Consider the following 19,835-nt stretch of genomic DNA (forward strand, 5'->3'; position numbering starts at 1 on the left):
CAACTGTGTCATGCTTTGAAACTCAGTTTTCTAGAGCTCCGTTTCCGACATATTTACAATTCAGGACTATGTGGCTTTCCAACATACGATACGCGGCCAAGGGATGTTGGGAGATTACTCTGATTAAACCAAACCAATGGTGGGACAGGAGGATGACTGGCAATTACTCTGGAGAATCGGAGCGCTCCATTTCTGTGGAAAGACTGAGGTTTCCTGAAAGACTCCAAGCCACTATTCTGGTTTCCTCTCAAAGAATCAAAACCTGGGAGGAAGATCACACAGAACAATCCAAACCTCAATTCAGGTAGGCAGAAGATTTACTGGGAAGGGTCCAGTCCTCCATTCTAGGAGTCTGCATCCCAGGTCACATGCAACCCTCCCTTTCTGTGCCTCACCTGAAATCACTTCATGACACATAATTTAAAGGAATTTGTAGAAACTTTCCCACTCAGATCAAGTTGATGCCTTTACCTGATTCCCTCCACTTTTTGGATTGACAAACACCAGCAGTGGTTTCATGAGAAGCGAAGAGATGGGCTTTATCACAAATGGTCGGCCTTTGTTTTCCTGCAAAATCAGAAGTGATAGAGTACTTTAATTAGAGCTATGCAAAACTAATGCTAAAATCTCTAGTAAAAAAAAAAATCACAAAGCATTCTCAGTTTTGTTTTTAGATGCTTTTGTGGTCATGAAAGCCACTAGATTAACGATCCCTGTGACCTTTAGTCAGAAAACAGCTATAGCATATAGACGACAAGATTCCCTGTGCACCCCCTCATCACGCCTCAACTATTCAGCTTAGCCTATTCTACCTAGAGAATTAATCTATGCAGCCCATCTAAAGATGGGAGGATAGGTCAACCTGGGCTGGCTGATTGATAGACATGCTGGATTTTAACCGGCAGGCTAGAGATAAAAATATCCATTCAGTCCACCGTTCAAATAATATTAATTAGGACTTACCTCATTGCTTCTTTTGCTGGCTTTTCTTTTAAAGGACGTTCTCTTCTTCCGCCGGGTTGAAGTTTTTAATGAGTTCTATGAAAAAGAAAAAAAAAAGGATACATGGAAAGCAAAACAAAAATCAAGTCAGCCCCAGAAGTAGCCTCATTTAAGAAGCTCCTTCATGCATGGTCCATTTGGAGAATGATACAGTGTCTGGCACATGCTTGAAGTTTAGATCACATGCGTCTCATGCTTTACACTTCCACACCACCGTTGATGGAGAAAGCCACACACGGAGACCAGACTGGTGCTTTGGAACTGGAAGCTTTCCCACGCCGTGGGGAGAAAAATCTCAGATACTCCCATAGACTCACATAACACCACATGTTGTACCTGCCAACCCTCCCAATAGGGGTAGGAGACGCCCGTTTTCCCTCCGGGGCTCCAGTCTCCTTCCCAATCAGGCTCGTCTCCTGGTATGGAGACCACCTGCACAAAAATGTAATAAAACATGATAAAATGAGCTATTTTTTCATGTTTAAAAAACAAAACAAAACAAAAGCAAAACAAAACAAAACCCCGGTTTGAGCTGTGGTGACCACCCTGACTCAACATAATGCATGCCACCACTGCATATGATGCTGGCAGACAAAGTCAAATCTGGCCTACCATGAAACTAGTGTAATAATCTGATAGAGAACCTCCTCTGAATTTTTAATATTTAAGGGTTTCATTTTTCTAAAACAAAAACAAACAAAAATCTCTGACACTCTACTGCTGAAAAAATAGTTAAAACAAATAGATATTTTGTAGGACCTACCAAAAAATTCCATCAGCAACAGCAGTTAACTAAAAATACTTGTCTTGCCATGAGTGCAGGGGACTGGACTAGATGACCTCTGAGGTCCCTTCCAGTCCTACAATTCTATGGGGAGAAAAAAAAAACTATTCCCCAGAATGGCGCAAACTTCATTGATGGTGGACCACAGAAATGTGCTGATGTGGTCAGGGCCACTTTTCTTTTTTAATTGCTGCAGTTGTTGAATTAAAATAGCCATATCCCTATAAATTTTCTCTCTATTCATATAGTGCTGAGTTTCAGATGAGTTGGAAACACTGCGAAAATGGACTTTCCCCACAGTATTTCAGCTTAGTCTATTCAAAACTAGGAAGTACAGTGGGGCAGAAAATTAAAAGAAAAAGTGCAGAACTTCTAACCTCAAGAAGTGAACAAGTTCCATTCTTTTCTTTTCCCCAAAAAGTTCAAGTCAGTCTTATTTTATCCAAATTGATCTAGACATCCCTACTGAGAAAAGTTTCACTGGCCCAGAGACTTGTGAGTGGACACGGCAAAGCTATTCATCAGAATCGGCTGTTTTTACTCAACCTTCGTCTTCAGCCAACAACCCCATTGCATTAAATAGTGTATTTACTGGATTCACTGCTTGATTCCCCAATGACCAGCTCTGGCGTTTCAAACCAGCCAATTTTCCTGTTGCATTTCACCATGCATAAAGGGATCGGCATTCACATCGCACTCCCCGTCAGTACCCGCCCAAGCCAGGGAAGCTAATGATCCAACCAGAGGACCAAATTTGGTTATGAATCCTGGTCACATGCCACCTGAGGCATGTTGCACCTATGCTAAGAAGCAGGAGACTGGCTCTATAAAAGTGCTCTAAACTTCCCCTAATTTGGTGCGCACGAACATGCACAAGAAAGCATCATTTGTTATTAGGCTGCACTGACAGGGGTAGGTGGATGGATCATATATATCCTACTGTTTTTTTCACTCTCAAACAGTGCAATCTGACTGAAGGAGGATATGAAGTTTAAAATCAGTGTAATGAAGCAAAAAACATTTCTCCATCTGTAGTAATCACTGTAGAGATTCTTAGATTCATTCTTCAGATCTTCTCCCTGGGAGGATTTTTTCTTGAAACCTTGTCACTGAGCTAGACACAGTGTGGTCTAGTGGACAGAGCACTGGATTGGGACTCAGGAGATCTGGCCTATATTCCCAGCACTGCCACTGGCCTGCTGGGTGACCTTGGGAAAATCAGTGTCTCCTCTTCTGTAAACAGGGATAATGTTATTTATCTCCTTTGTAAAGGGCTTCGAGTTCTACTGATGAAAAGCACTATATATAAAGAACTAGCACTATATCACAGCCATTGATTACACTTAATTATTTTACAGGAAGAAGCTGACAATCTGCTCTTTTACTGGAAGGAACTAAACCCAGTACAGCTCTTCTGGATAAAGCCGGGACAATTAGGGAATGTAGCATTATCCTCATTAAAAAATAACCATTTGTAAATATATTTGTTGCCAAATCACATTGTAAGATAGCTGCTTTTTTGCCATTGTGGACAAAAAAAACCACATTATAACTTTATTAGAAGAACATGCCATGGTCTCTGTATCTAGCAGGATTAAAATATAATAGTGTTTTGTATCTGCACACACTGGCAAGAAAAGACATAATGTGGTTTTGTCAATACTATATTACGCCACAGTGTTTAAGTAGGCCTATTTTTGTGATATTTAGAGAGCCTGAATGTTTTCTACAACTTAGCAACAGTAGCTATACAACAGGTAAGAGGCAGGGGTGCTGGTTATACATATGCAAACTTTCATTTCAAACTGGTGAAAGATTAGCAGCCCTGGGAGACCACTGGGGTCTACGGTGTGATGGGGCAAGGCCAGATGGCTATAGAAAAGTAGTGAGAGATAGATATATTAGCTCCAGGCTAAACAAATCCCTGGTACCAGGATAAGTGAAATGGCAGCTGCTCCAGGTCAATTAAGACACCTGGGGCCAATTAAGAACTTTCCAGAAGGCAGGGAGAATGCTAGGTTGATTGGGACACCTGAAGCCAATCAGGGGCTGGCTGAAACTAGTTAAAAGCCTCCCAGTTAGTCAGGTGGGTGTGCATGTCAGGAGCTGTGGGAGGAAGTTGTGCTGTTGGAGAGACTGAGTAGTACACACCATATCAGGCTACAAGGAAGGAGGCCCTGAGGTAAGGGTGAAGTGGAGCTTGAGGAAGTGAGGGCTGCTGTGGGGGGGAAGTAGCCCAGGGAATTGTACATGTCATGTTTCTAAAAGGTCAGCTACCATAGCTGATACTAATAGGGTCCCTGGGCTGGAGCCTGGGCTCCCCCCCACCTTTGCCCCCTGATTAATCACTGAGACTGGGAGACAACAGAGACTGTGCAAGGAAGGATAACTTCTCCTCACCTCCCTTGCTGGCTTATGATGAAAATGGCTCAGTAGACTCTGACCTTTGTCTCTAGAGAGAGAAGGGTTACGTGGAGGGTCACAGTGAGCCTCTGAGGCTAGCGAAATCCACCAGGAAACACGGGACCCACGGAGGCAAGGACAGAGCTTTGTCACAACGGTGAGCTAAAGAAGTTGTTGCATGTGCCATCTTGTCCATATCAAAGCCTTTCTTCTCCACAGGAAGAGTATGGGTGTTTTGACAAAAATTAAATGCTATTCAGTGAAATTCCATCTACAGTAAAGAACATCTCTCAGTGGATAGGCCTGTATGTAAGTCCTGAATAGTCTCTAAAAGAGGAAAAAAATCTCCTTGGTGGCAATAATTTTGTCCTTCTTCAAAGATATAAAGCACAGATCATAGTATGTCATGGTCATTGGAAGTGTTCCAAGCCCACTTAGATAGATCTATGGAAAGAGTAGGACAGGGCCCTCCTTGAGTAATGTCAGGTGGTGAACTGACAGTCTTAGGTAGATCCTTTTATCTAGAATGCTACAGATTTAATTTTCAGAGGTTCTGAGCCTCAGTATCTCCAAATTACTTGAATGGGAGCAGCAGGTGCACAGCACCGATGAAAATCTGACCCTATGATCTTCAGGCAGTTCACAAACTGAAATAAGGTACAGATAACAGTCTCACATCACTGGCTTCAACCAGCAATAAAGTAAGAAGAGAGAGTAGCCCAGCAGTAGACAGCTTTTGCAAGCTCCTAAGGAAGGTTCCTAAGAGAAAGGAAAAAATCAGATTCACTCACCTTGATCATAAACCCTATCTCAGCATTAGGACCCAGTTACAATTACTACCTCTACTTTGTATCCAGAACCTCAGAAGAAGGGCTGGCTCTGTAACTTCATCACCCAGATCCTTCTCATCAACTGCTCCTCTCTCCAACATGCACACACACAGGCACATACAGCAAGTCTGTTTAACAACATTCAGGCCACGTATCAAAATATAAAAAAGGACACTAGCCACTGTAGATACCTGGAGTTGCTAACTGGAACAGGTAATTTATTTGAACTCCAGGAAACCAGACCCAGAGGCACTGAAAATTGTGAGAGACTACAGAAGAGGCTCACACAATGAACATCATGAAGGAGGTATTGAGAATTTGGCATCTTTGTAAGTGGGTCATTACATACAGGGATACCACCTGTTACAAAATTATCCAAACTGTTCTGAATTTCCTTCATCCTGCAAATAGAAGCCTGCAAGAAGAAAAAACTCCCTATTTTAGTACAGGCAGCAAGTCAACTAGGGCAAATTGACCTTATGCAATTACATCAGGATGTTGCATCACCAAGACACTGCTGGGAGTGAGAAAGAGGTCTGTTCTTTATTTAAATAGAGTATTAGGAAGATGATGACCCATGGTCCATATAATGATCATGGAAAAACAATAAAAACAGAAAATAAAACAAGGTGAAGAGTCTCTTCATGAAGCTGTCTTGTTTGCTCAGAAACAACCACCAAAAGGAAGTAAGAGGCATTGCTAGAATCCATTTTAAATTAGTAGAAAATCCAGTCCAGGACTTACTTGTGACCAGTCTGAGTTGTTAATAAGTGGAGCTGAGCAAATAATTTACAGTAAAAATGTTACTAGATATATTTATTATGGTCATGGAACATCTACAAACAGATTTCTGTTTCCAAGTATTTATTCATTCATTAAATTTCCTCTAATTTATTTATGAGTTTTTCTTTATTTTCTCCATGGATTGATTGCTGTGAATGTCTGATACTATCAGAAATCCAGACTGTGTAGATGGGTTAGAAATGGTCAAGTCATTCACAAGTTAGACCTGGTCAGAAACCAGTGGTGGGGGGGCAGTTTCAGTGGAAAATTTTGACTTTTCACTGAAAGACTGAAAATTTAAAACTTTTCAGTTTTTCAACTGAAAAGTCAGAATGTTCTAGAGAAAGATAACTTTCTGTGGAAAATTTCATTTAGTCAAAAAGCAATTTCTCCATCAAAAAACAGTTTTTTTTTCTGGCTCTTTTATCAGGAGGAGGGATACCTGAAGACACTGGGGCTTTGAATCTCCCAGGAAGAAGTGGCTAGAGCTGATCAGAAAATACCAATTATTTCTTGCAGCAAATTTCCTTTTAATTGGTTTTGTTTTTAATCTAATCTAACAAATTTTTTTTAATGAAAAATGAAAATAAAACTGAACATAGTTTGGTTTTCAAAAGTGGTTTTGGTAAACAAATGCTCAATGTTTAATCAACAACTTAACCAAAAAAAAGAGTCAGGTTTCCATTTTTTTGTCCAAAAATTGAAAAACGTCAGCCAAAATGGGGACTTTCTGAACAAATGTTTGTTATGGTCTAAAAGCCTTCCCCCTCTACCGCATCCAACTCCCTAAAAATTGTTCCTTTGAAAATATTTTGACCTGCTTGTGATGGGGCACACCCCCATTCCAATCAGGAGAAGGCTAATGAAGTCCTCTGAGCTCAATCCTTACCAAACATACACACCTTCAGAGCCTGCTCCAGTTGAAGGAAGCAAGCTTAAAATGGAGAGCTGCACACAGGAAGAGGCAGCAACCAGGAGGGAACAAGCTGACTATTGTTACAGAGTAACTGAGAGGGAAACAGCTAACAAGCCTCTACTGCCCAAAGACTTACCAAAACCCCCAAAAGACCTTGGAAAGGTTGAAAGGGCTTTGAACCTGCCTGAATGTGACCCCCAAGAAAGGCCCTGCCTACCACATGGCTCTAGAGGTAGCATATAAACAGTGCTTGCTAGGAAATTTTTAAAATACTAAAGAAGTGGGTGCATCTGAAGTAGTGGGTTTTTTACCCACGAAAGCTTATGCCCAAATAAATCTGTTAGTCTTTAAGGTGCCACCAGACTCCTCGTTGTTTTTGTGGATACAGACTAACATGGCTACCCCTCTGATATTTAAAATACTAAACCTTTCCCTATTGGGGTCACACAGACCTTGCTCAAGGCACTGTTATCCCAGAAATAAGGCTACTATATGATCTAGGGGCAATTTAAAAGTAATTTTGTCTCCACGCATTCACCCAAAGTAACTGCATGTGCATGTATGATTCTAGTAGCAAATGAGACAGTGAAATCCTATTCTGATTCAGTTAGCTCTATGCCGGGACTCTGCTGCGAGTTTTTGGGAGCCCTGTCACCCTTCTGTACTAAGCATCATCCCATCATATCTAAAAAACTCTAAATTGCTCAAGACAGGTACTCTGATATCTCTCACAGAGTGCCACGGATTCAGGTGCAGCTCCACAGGAGATGTAATCTGGGGAAAATTGGAATGGGGACACATCTTCCCAAAACAGTCAGTGAGTAATGGGATGAAGGGCTTATGCTCTTCCTCCACAGTATAGGATATACAGAGCTAGTGAAGATTTTTTTTTCAACATAATTTATTTGGGGGGAAGGCAAAAACTGCTTGTTTTTTAAAGAAAAACATGGTTTTTGGTGAAAAATAATTAACTGGAGCTGACTGAAAATTTTCTAATTTTGAACAAAAAAAATGAAAAACATGGCAATATTATTCACAAGAAATACCACAGAAAATTTATCCCACTTTTTGACCAGCTATGGAACTGGTCAAAAACATTCCAAGTCAGACATTTTTTCAAAGGAAAAAAAGACAATTTTTCCAAAAAAAAAATTCACCATTTCCCCCCATCTCCCAACCAGCTCAACTGTAATTGTGTTTAAAAAAAAAAAAAGATTAATTTCAAAATATATATATTTTTTATCTTTTTTCTGACATTTTTATTAAAACATTATCAAAATGGTTATTGAAATGTTTTGTTTACCAACAACTAGAAATTCAGTAAACAAAAAAATGCAATAACCATTTTGATACTATTTTCAATTTTTTTTGAAAAATATTCTGTTTAAAAACAATCTTGAAAGACTTTGATAAAGCTGAAAACGGGATCATTTCAAACACCTTGGATGAGAAATAACATTGACATTTTAAAGTCTTTTGTGAAAATAGGCTTTCATTTTTTAACCAGCTGTAGGGTCAGGACAGTGCTGCTGACACTAAAGAATGAAACTGGAGAGGGCAGCATGGAGACAACAGAGTGCAAATAGCAGGAGCTCAGAAACAGCAGGAGGCAGGCTGACTGGCCACTGCCTTATCTAGATAACTATAAAGGTGCCAGGGAAAAAAAGAAGAGTCCTTCTATAAAATATATCTGTCTACGACCTTCCCACCCAACTTGATAGCCAGACAGAAGACTGGGACAGGGACATCACAAGGATGAGCACTGACCCCTAGTAAGCTATACTTACAAGATGGGGGACTCTACCCTGGGAAGCAGTGACTGAAGAGGCCATGGTGGATCAGCAGATGAACAGGAGCTCCCAGTGCAGTGCTGTGGCCAAAAAGGCTCATGTCATGCTTGGCGTATGAAAGAGGAAAGAGTTTATATTACCTCTGTATTTGGTACTGGTGCGGCTGCTGCTGAAATACGTCCAGTTCTAATATCCACAATTCAAAAAGGACATTGATAAATTTGAGAGAGTTCAGAGCAGAGGCACAAGAATGATTAAAGGCCTAGAAAATATGTCTTATAACTGAAGCTAGAGAAATTCAGATTGGAAATAAGGCATAAATAGTTAACAGTGAGTGTAATTAACCATTGGAATAATTTACCAAGGGTTGTGGTGATTCGATATCACTGCCAATTTTAAAATCAAGATTGGATGATTTTCTAAAAGATATGCTCTACTTTAAAAAGTAGTGATTTCAGAGAAGTTCTCCAGTCTGTATTATACAGGAGATCAGGCTAGATGATGCCAGTGGTCCCTTCTGGCCTTGGAATCTATGAATCTATACAGTCCTACTTGGATTGGCTTTTCCCACCATGATTTGGGTTTCCTTGGTGGGTTTTGTTTGGTTGGCTTTTTACATTCCTGGGGGCTCCTGATCAGACTCTGCCATTAGCATTCAGCCCTTTGAGAGGTTTCCACCACAAGAGAGCATCTATTCTGGTGGTTCTTCCTTCAAGCAGCCTGTCAGAGGTCTCTGGATCACTTGATTAAGATAGATTCAGTAATCTGAGGACTGGTGGCTTGGCATTTTTGTCACAGCGCATTTTGTGACATAAGGTCATGGGGCTACAGAGAAGCAACACAGGCATAAAAACAGCATACTGCCACTGCGGGGAGCCTGGGTAGTTAGGCTATCCCATGCACAGGTTGTGTGCCATGTAGCACAGAATCAAGTCTCACTTATTGTGGCAAGGGGCCACCCTAAGCAGGATACCTGGTAGGTTCTGGGGAACTCAACACATGGGGCTGGCAAGAGAACTAACTTTCCCATCCGTTATTTCCCATGTCCCTTTTCTGATCTATCCCAATAATTTAAGTTAAACTGGGTATTATCAATAAAAATAGCTGTGTCCTTTGCATCACACACCAGTGTTGTGCATTCACTCTGAATAGGAGTCCAGGGATAAATTACACCAAGTACATTGCATTTACTGTTCTGAATTATCAGTCATTCCCCCCCACATGCAAAGTAGCTCCATTTGCTCGGGTGGCCCTATGCATGAAGAATGCAGTCAGCGCCTTCTCTAGAAAGGGGCTCTGGAAACCCTTTTTCCCCTGCTGTGTTGAGCAATGTCTTATCCCATCTAAAATATAGCAAATCTTGTGCAAACGCTGACAAGTTGAAAACTCATTATCTGCAAGCATTTAACCATGGAAGCTTAATGTTCAGCAAGCATTCATGTGTGTAAAACATGATCATCCAAACATCCATGGAAAGTGAATGCAAAAGGGAAGTGAGCACAGCTACGGTCAATTCATGTTGCAATTCAACTGAATATCTGTGGAAAGCTTTTATTCCTGTATTTGCTCAGCTCTACTTAGTGAAACATGCTCGAGTACCTAAAACATAGAGGAGTCTTGCAGTCCATTAGATGAGCTTTCAATAAGAAGAATGAACTGGATTGCTTAGTGCTAAAATCAGGTTAATCACTTATAGCCCCAAACCAGACAATGAAAGAATCCTTCCGGAGGGGTAGATGAAAGAGTAAGATAGAGGTTCATAATCATCATGGGTGTAGCTGGGTGTGAGGGGCATGGACAGGGCAAACAAACATGCTTTTGTGGAGGAGTAACCAGGAGCAGAAGCCAGGCTCGCCCTGAGCTGCCAAACAGCATCAGAAATGGACATCAGCATGCAGTTACCTGAGCTTTCTTCACCTTAATGATCCAGGTGGGAGGCACAATGACAGCAGCATGAGCCCCCAGGGAACACGGCTCCTCGATGTGATGTAACATGAAGCAGGTGACTTTGTTGTGAAACTAGCGAAGGGAGAGCAGAGCCATCAGTGAGGTGGACAGAGTGCAAGAAAAAGGAGAAAGAGGGAGAGAAAAAGGTATGGTGGGGACAGAAGAAACAGGTTGATGTGTGAAGCACTGAGGACTATACCCAGCTCAACTTCTTTTCCCAGTCCTCTGGACCACGAGAGCCTCAGGAACATTAACAAGAAAAAAACCCACCTCCCCATTTTCTCATCCCTTGTCAGACGTGTCCCCTACCCACAAAAGACACCCCTGCTTACATACAGATAACTGTAGTAAGACCAAATTCTAAACAGGCAATAGTATACAAAATGGGAATCCCTTGTTCTCTGAACCAGGAACAGCAATGGAGTGCTTGAGAGCTAACCCTCTCATTTACCCCAGGAGTGGCCTTGTTATACTCCAAAAGGAAGGAGCCACAGTCAGCTCTCCCCCACCAGAAGAACAGACTACCCAGGTGTAGCATCCTCGGGGAAAAGGAATAGAAAGGGTGATCCTAGGGGACTCTTTTCCCCCTAATAAATGAGCACAGGACAAATAAAGTCAAACATGATGATCCTGTGTGGGCAAAACCACCCCCACCATTTACACAGCCCCACCTCCCAACTTCAGTTCTAGCCACTTACCGCCTGCTTGCACCAGGAACAACTGATGGCCACAATCTCTTTACTGTGGAAGGAGAATTTTTGCTGAAATCCCTAGGATGGTAGGAAGAGATAGGAGAGGAAGGGTTAAGCTGCTTTCCATCACATCCAAATACTTCTCATCACATGAGAAAGTTTAGCACCTTTAACTTTTGACACATGACTGAGCTGGATCAGTTCAGGGTGGTCATATACAGTCTTTCACATCTCTTGGATGTCCTATGAATGGACTAAGGTCCCTGGGGACTCTGAACTGTTGCACATTACTGTAATCAACAGAATATCATGACATACACAGTTCATAAACACCCACCAGGTTAAATCCACTGTTGTTATTTAGCTCCCTACTATTATGGAGTGCCATGGTTAAGGTTATTACTGAGTTTCCATTATATAACCAATTTTGGCCTCCACGATAAAATCTATCAACAAACATCTTATCAGTCTCAAAGTTAGAAGATTCTACCAGGGGACAAGATAGTATTTTATGGAAAATTTGAAGTGACTCATGTCATTTAATATATGTAATATTGAATTATAATACCCTAAAAACAGAGGTGTTGGACACACTTCCCAACTTTGTCTTCCCCGCCCCCCCAACTTTGTAGCAATAAAAAGAAGACTCAGTAGAGAGACAGAATCTACTTTCATATATTTGAATAGACCTGCATGAAATTTAGAATATCCATCCTGCAGGAAATACCAATATTTCAACATTTGTATTGTCTCATATCTGAATGTAAAGTTAAAATTTCAAAAAAAAATTTATAGAATGTAAATTTCAAATTTTTAAATTTAGATGTTTTCAATCAAAGCATTTAAACAATCCCAAAATCAAAATGTTTCATTTCAGTTTGTTGAAATGACCCAGAACACTTTGCTTTGAGTCATTTCAATTTTAAATTGAATATTCCAATTGTGGCACTTTGCCTTGTGGGAGTTGTAGTTCATGAGTCTGATGCCAGCACTCTTCCATGTGGGCCAGGCTCCCTGGCTAGACTACCTCTCCCCGGATGCACCCAGAATCATGCGACACCCATGACGTACCACACAGAGCTTGGGAAGAGGAAAATCCACATGGAGTATGGGAAATGTAGTCCTCCAGGGAGCTCAGCCAATAGAAGAAAATGAGGGCCTCAACTATGACTACCATCAGCAATGTGCTGATAGGGAAATGCAGTTCAATGTTTATAGGGTGACCAGATGTCCCGATATTTGGGCCTGTGTCTTATATAGCCTCCTTTTATCGCCCACCCCCGTCCCAATTTTTCACACTTGCTGTCTGGTCACGCTATACTGAACTGATTCAAACAATGTTTCAGGTCAGCTCAACAAAACACAATATTCCAATCTGAGTCAAATCAAGTCAAAACAAAATATTTTGTTCAAATTTTTCCATCAGAAAATCAATTTTTTTCCACAAAGCTGAGAGTTTGCCATTGAAAATTTCAATTTGGCAGAAACTGCATTTTTAATCAGAAAAAAATCCCAATGGAAAATTCCCAACCAGTTCTATGCTTTAAGGCCAGAAAGGACAATTAAATCATCAAGTATGATAGCATGTATAATATAAGCTGTAAAACTTCATCCAGCTACCCCTTATTAAGCCCCATAACTTGTGATTGACGAAAGTATATATTTTCCAGAAAGGCAGCAAGTCTCAATCTGAAGACCTCAAGAGGTGGAGAATTCATCACTTCCCTTCATAGTTTGTTCCAACAGTTAATCACATTCATTATTAAAAAAAATTGTGTTTTATTTCTAATTTAAATTTGTCTGACTTTAATTTCTCGCCTCCCTTGGCTCTTGTTATGCCTTTCTTTGCTAGGTTAAAGAACCTTTTACTATCTGGTATCTTCTCCCCATGAAGGTCAGTGACTTATCCACTGTAATCATATCACCTCTCAATCTTCTTTTTGATATACTAAGCAGAAAAACTAAGCTTTACTTACTAACAAATTTATTTGAGCATAAGCTTTCGTGAGCTACAGCTCACGAAAGCTTTTGCTCAAATAAATGTGTTAGTCTCTAAGGTGCCACAAGTACTCCTTTTCTGTTTGCGAATACAGACTAACACGGCTGCTACTCTGAAATCCGTAAGCTTTACTTGAATCCCCAAGCTGACATCCAGTGTCCAGATCCAAAATGGAGTTGTTTGAAGAATTATAAAATTTGATTTAGTAACAGTGCCAGGGAACATCTGCTCCACTGCTTCAGTAATCAGTATGCTTCGTATCGTAGCTTCTGTGCGAGGGAGGAGGAGGAGGGCCGGCAGGTATAGAGGAGCAGGCAGATATTATTGTTCAATGCCATGAAGAGAGAGAATTAAAACAATAAACAAAAATAATCTAACTAGATTGTCCAAATTTGGGCCCTTCACTTATCCAAGTCTTTATCTATTTTGTCCCCGCAGGATGTGGTTTATGAGACCACAATCAGCCCTCTGAAGAATGGAATTCTCTCTCTGCCTGGCCAATGTGAGAAGGTGCATGTTGCAGCTATCTGTCCAATACTTAGCCTAGGCTGTCCCATACCTGGTCTGCTGTAATCACCATACACCAGAGCCCATGGATCAAATTCAGTCTCCTGAGGCATCACACCTTGGGACCTCCACACCTATATCTGTTTTTTCCCCATTTTTAGTCCCCTACAATCTGTTGATTTCAGGGCTCAGTGGCCCCTCTCTCACCTGAGGGGGCAGGCTTTTCACCATGGTGACGGGCTTCACCCACCAATCCTGTCTATGACATAGGCCCATTGACTTCACAAGCACAAATAGCCCAACTGCTTCCTGATTGGGCAAACCTAGTACATCATTTTATGCGGGCCTAAAAATCCAGTCTCAGATCTACAGTATGTATGACAGGAGTGATCGAGACTGAGGACTGACACTGGGCAGATTGATTGCTAACTAAGGGCTTGTCTACACTTAAAACTCTACAGCAGTACAGTTATAGAGTTACAGCTGTGCTACTATAGCACTTCAGTGTAGATGCTGGGGTTCTGCCATCGGCATGCGTAATCTACCTCCCTGAGAGGCAGTAACTAGGTAGACAGAAGAATTTTTCCATTGATGTAGCGCTGTCTACTCTGGGGGTTAGGTCATCTTAATTACGTCACTCAGGAATTTGGATTTTTCACACCCGTGAATGATGTAGTTACGCCGATTTAATTTTCTAGTGTAGACCAGGCCTGAGTTTCTTCATTCACTGAGATCTGAGTTTCTTTTAATGTTTCTCATAAATTTAATTCCTCCTTCCTTTGAAAAAAATATTTTGGCCCCTGGTGGATCGAGAGATTTTTTTTCCAAGTTGGTGGAAATACCTGTCTCCCAAACCTGCAACTAAGAAAAAACAAAATCTGGTGCATTTGTTCCAAGGGCCATAAGTGGTAGTTTTTTAAACTGAGCAGCTTGCTTTGTTTCTGGGTGAATCATTTTTTTCATTTATTCTGTAGGCTATTTGATTTCTTACAGCATTAATAGTGAAAATGATCCAGCAATAAAAATATAATAATGGTTATTTTGAAGTAAAATAGCACTATTCTTCCTCGAATTGCTTTACAAATATAAGCTAATCTCTCCTCCTGTCAGGTAAATTAGTAAATATTAAGAACCTGAATTTACATATAGGGAAACTGATGCAGTAAAGTGATTTATCCAAGGCCACAGTAGGAGTTGGTGAAAACAGTGGGATTAAAATATTGGCGTTTCCCACTCAAGTTCCTCTGATCAGCCTGCTGGCCATTGCCCCAGGTTTCCTCCTGCCTCCCCTCTGAGTAAGATAGAAAACTAGAATTCACTTTTTCTTTGCTGTTCCTGGGTTGGGTTTGCCTCCACTCGCTCCTGAAAGAGACAGAATTATCCCACAAGAAATACATTGCACGATTTGAGAAACACTAGGATGTAGCACTAACTCCATATTTGAGATGGGGTTGTTGCATTAATGCCTGATTCACCCGTTTCAGGTGTAGTATGTAAAACTACATGTTGTGAGATCTTCTTGTGGAAATAAATCACATCGGTGCAGGATGGAGGAAATATATTTGGAGGAAGAGAGCTCCTGGATCCCCAGATTGCATTGGGATCACAACCTGTCCAAATAATTGGAGTCAAAGTCATATTAGCAGCTTCCCACATGTAAAGGAGCTTTAGGCCACTGGTTAATCACCTCTGATTTCTGTTCCCCAATTGATCTATAGAGTGCAGAGCTAGCACTAGACAAAAGCAGACTAAGCAATTGCTTCAGGCCCCAAGCAACTGAAGGGGGCCCCCTATTAATTATTAGTATGTGTTGGTGGGGGGAATATTCCTGCTTAGGGCCCCCAGTGGGCCAGCACCAGCACTGATAGGGTGGGACCTCAGGAAAAATCTCATGAGACACAATCCTGTATTAGACCATCGGTCCATATAATCCAGTAACCTACCCCCCTACGCCGCCTCCCAGCAGTGGCCAATGATGCTTCAGAAAGAAGTAAGGCAAAAAAATGAACTAACACACTAAGCAAATGATGTATGTGGAAATTCATTCCTGACCACAGGCTTACGACTAGAAGTACGAGATGTGATTGCTCCTAAATCTTTCTCTCAGCTTGAATAATGGTAAGTATTATTAATGTTCATTAAAATATTTTAGCTATCCAATTCCAGCCATAGGATTTGACTGATGACCTCCTAGAATAATGAGATCCACAGAATGAGTAAGCACTTCATGAAACATACTTTCTTCTATTGCTCTAAATTTACTTCCATTTCATTTCAATGACTGTCTCCTTTATCTTGCATGACAGGGGAAGTTAAAGGATGGTTTTAAAGGCAGAAGAACAAAAAAAGTAGGAGCACAAGACAAACAAATATTTGGTTATAGAGGAGGTCACTTTGCCATTAAAATACAAAGGCATTTTTCTTGTTAGTGTTTTCTTTTATCCTTCCTGGTTTCTGGACAGAGAGCTCTACCAGAACATATGCATGCAAACTTTAACTCTGTGTGTATTAAGATGCTATTCTCTTTGCACTTCTACTGACCTCAACCTCAGGGGAGCCATGTCTTTTGTCCATTCCAGTCCAGACTGGTCATGTAGATACCATGAATATACCAAGTGTTGGTTCTGGTACAACATGCACTGACTGTTCTACAAGCATAATGAATCCCTTTGACACCAGTACTGGAGATACAAAGCAACTCGGAGAATGGCAGAGGCACAAGAAAACATGGCTCCAATGTCATCGTGTGTCATATCAGCATAAGAATGCTGCATGTAAGCCTCTCACTGCTGGTGCTCACATACCATCTGCCATGAAGAGGATACTGCATCTTACTGCAGCTAGTACCTTAGCTCAGTATCCACGGCCAGTTTGTTATATCTGATTTTCTGGTTCTGGCTAAAAAATATATACCACGGAGAACCTAACAAGACATGGGCTCTGCCCTTTGTCCACACAATAATTAACTGCTGAACCTGAAGAAAAGAGAGATTTCTCAGGAAGAGAAGAGAGAGAGAGTAGCATAACCTAGTTCTGGAGAAAGGAAGTTATGCTTAGGTGTAAATTAATTTCAGCACCTCTTAGACGCTTGGAGGACTGGAAGATCTGGGAGAAAAGGTCCTATAGGGAGCCGAGTTTTCTCTTATCTTTTCTGTAGCCTTTGGAAATGGGTTTTCAGAGTCTGTACAGCAGAGCATTCATTGACAAATCCAGTCTAACACACTGAGAACAATTACGTATCAGGGATGAAGGAATGGTGCTGGACTCTAGTGCACTAGCGTTTCACTTCTGGAGATCCGGCATCAGGTCACAAGTAAGATAAATTTGCTGTAACCACTTTGGTCCCCATTTGTGCACATCAGAAACCCATCACCCCACTTGGCATGATTATCATTCTCTGCTCAAGAGAGGGCTGGAATAGAATAATTAAATGGTTGGGAAGAGCCACCTGCTGAATTGAATCTAGCAGTGTCGAGAGAATCCTGGCATAACCATTATCATGTACATATGCCACTTACCTTTCCACACTGCTTGCACTTCCCTTCCTGCCTCCGCCTGTGCACCCAGTGATGTCGGACAAAGTTCTGCAGGAAAGGGACAAAATGAAAGCATTAGTAAATGATAGCATCTTTCCTTTACAGAGCACCTTTCATCCCTCATCATTTTCCAGCCATATATATATACGAGAATCACTTCAGCCATGACTGAACTGCAGTCACTTTTGGAGCAAAACATGGCAGCCATTAAGCAGCAGTCCTACCCCCCAGTTTATATTGGGAAATGGAAACACCATACACAACTGAAAGTGCAGGAGGAATCTAGGTAGACAGCATTCATTACCCAAATTGGAATCTGAACAGAACAACCCCCCTGATACTCTCATACAAAAAGAATAGAGTACAGTCCAGCAAAGACAATTACAGTATCAGCCAAGAGAGAAGAAGTATCCTTAAAGCACTATGTTTACCTATAGCATAGGGCCCACTTCTACTCCCCATTGAAGTCAATGGGAGGGGAAGTTCATCAGTGAGTTCAGTGGGAGCTAGGTTTGGTCTTATAAGGCAAGAACATGAGTTGGCCTACAGGTCCACGTAGAGGAACAAGGGGGTGTAAGGCGTTCCTTTACTCCCCCTCATGGGCTACCCACACTATGGATCACAGCATGGAGGGAAGGAGAGCAGCATCTGCAGGGCTGCTACCTCCCTTTCCATGCATAGTGCCTCAACTTTTTCCCCTCAATACACCAGCCAGCAGAGCTGAGCAAATGTGGAAGGGGATGTAATCTGCATCTAGCATAGGCACCGACTCAGTGAGTGCTCCGGAGAAAAATTGCTCTGCACCCACCGACAGCTCCAAGCCCCGCCGCCCCAGCTCACCTCTGCCTCTGCCTTCTCCTCCTCCCCTGAGTGCACCGCATCCCTGCTTTTCCTCCCAGAGCTTGCTGCCACAAAACAGCTGTTTTGCAGCATAACAAGCTGTGAGAGGGAGGGGGGAGGAGCGGGAACGTGGTGCACTCAGGGGAGGAGGTGAGGAAGAGGCGGGACTGGGGCAGGGATTTGGGGAAGGGGTTAGAATGGGGATGGGGCGGGGGCAGAGTCTGGGGGCATGAGCACCCACTGGTGCCAGGAGAAGTTGGCGCCTATGGCATCTAGCATAGACTAGTAGCAGATTTCTTCCCCCTGGAGAAAGGGAAGAGCCAAAGATATGCTTGTAACTCTAAGAGTATATCTACACTGCAAGTGAAGGGATGACTTTAGCCTGGGTAGGCATACCCATGCTAGCTCTAATGTAGTTAACAGGGGTAACAATAGTTGTGTACATGGGCTAGCAACCAGTGTATGTACCCATGTTCCCCAGTGGGCTTGCACTTGGTTACATCTACACTTGGAGCTAGGGGTGTGACTCCCAGCTAGCAGAGACATATTCATGCTAGTTCTCCCCAGGTTAGCATGCTAAAAATAGTAGTCAGAGTAACAGCCGTGTTAGTCTGTATTCGCAAAAAGAAAAGGAGTACTTGTGGCACCTTAGAGACTAACCCATTTATTTGAGCATAAGCTTTCAGCTGTAGCTCAAGAAAGCTTATGCTCAAATAAATGGGTTAGTCTCTAAGGTGCCACAAGTACTCCTTTTCTTTTTGAAAAATAGTAGTGTAGCCAGAGTAGCATGGGCAGCAGCAAGTGGCAGCTCAGGCTAACCATCCTGAGTGTGTACCCATGGGGCCTGGGAGGGTTTGTACTCAGGGCAGCTGGTAATACACTACTACTTTTAGCATACTAGCTCAGTGAGAGCTGGCGTACGACTGTGCAAGCTGTGGATTGCACCCCTAGCGCCAAGCGTAGATGTAGCCTCAGAGCAGGCTTGGAAGGTTTCAATTTTTATTGGTCAGTGTTTATAAATATCGATTTCACTGTACACAGACAAACCGCCAAAAAATGTTTCCATTGATAGTAATCAACATAGGCAAAGAAATATGCTGCTTGAGATCTTATTGCAGTTTGATTTAAAGCTGTTCGTTTTGTACATTTTGACACATGATGCTGACAATTTGTGTTTTAACAGTTACAAAGCTTTAGCTTTTGAATTTCAACATTTATTGTTATTAAATAATTATTGTCTGACCCCCCCATAATTCCCCCAACTATGAAAATTTAAATTGATAAAAATAATAAATGCTGAAAATCCATGATTTTGTGCAACTGTGAAAATTTAAGTAGATAAAAATGAAAAGACACTTAAAAATAAACATCAATATTAAAGGTCAAAATAATTAAAAAAATAAAAATGAAATCCTGCCAACCCTTCCAAAGAGTCACCAGGTCTGCCCGCGGGACAGCACAACTATGCACTGTCCCTTGCTGTGGGTTAAGAGTAAACTCTCAGTCTAGCCAATGATTTATGCCATACCCTCTACCCTACACTTTAAAATTTTTTCCTGAACTCTGAAACTTCCTTTTAACAGCTAGTACTATCTGGCTTATCAATAAAGCTGGGATATTACACAAGCAAAACAGCTCTACTTTTTTCCTTCTTTTTCTTGATTAAAAAAAAAATCTAAACATCTAGGACATAAAATGTGAAAGCCTGACATGAAGACAGGAAATAAGTTTCAACAATTATATTGACTCTACTTTGTTGCACATGTGCTTTTTTCTGTGCCTGTTTATTCTTCTAAAATATGTTCC

At 41.5% G+C, this 19,835-nt stretch overlaps 1 protein-coding gene across 6 annotated transcripts in view; it reads right to left on the reverse strand.

Moving 5' to 3' along the window:
- Nucleotides 1–19,835, reverse strand: part of DGKI (diacylglycerol kinase iota) — a 284,192-nt gene that overhangs the window by 139,477 nt on the left and 124,880 nt on the right. For 4 of the 6 annotated variants that reach the window (XM_037878861.2, XM_043541178.1, XM_043541185.1 and 1 more), the window contains exons 6-11: nt 17,172–17,237; nt 11,154–11,225; nt 10,411–10,527; nt 1,339–1,434; nt 964–1,038; nt 472–567 (exon numbers count right to left, since the gene is read on the reverse strand). In XM_037878861.2, coding sequence (XP_037734789.1) covers nt 472–567; nt 964–1,038; nt 1,339–1,434; nt 10,411–10,527; nt 11,154–11,225; nt 17,172–17,237 — 522 coding nt within the window. The remainder of the gene's footprint in view (nt 1–471; nt 568–963; nt 1,039–1,338; nt 1,435–10,410; nt 10,528–11,153; nt 11,226–17,171; nt 17,238–19,835) is intronic. The other 2 variants (XM_037878871.2, XM_037878878.2) reach the window with 2 other exon arrangements.

Source organism: Chelonia mydas, chromosome 1 (assembly GCF_015237465.2).
Source record: "Chelonia mydas isolate rCheMyd1 chromosome 1, rCheMyd1.pri.v2, whole genome shotgun sequence".
In the NCBI taxonomy this organism is placed as follows: Eukaryota; Metazoa; Chordata; order Testudines; family Cheloniidae; genus Chelonia; species Chelonia mydas.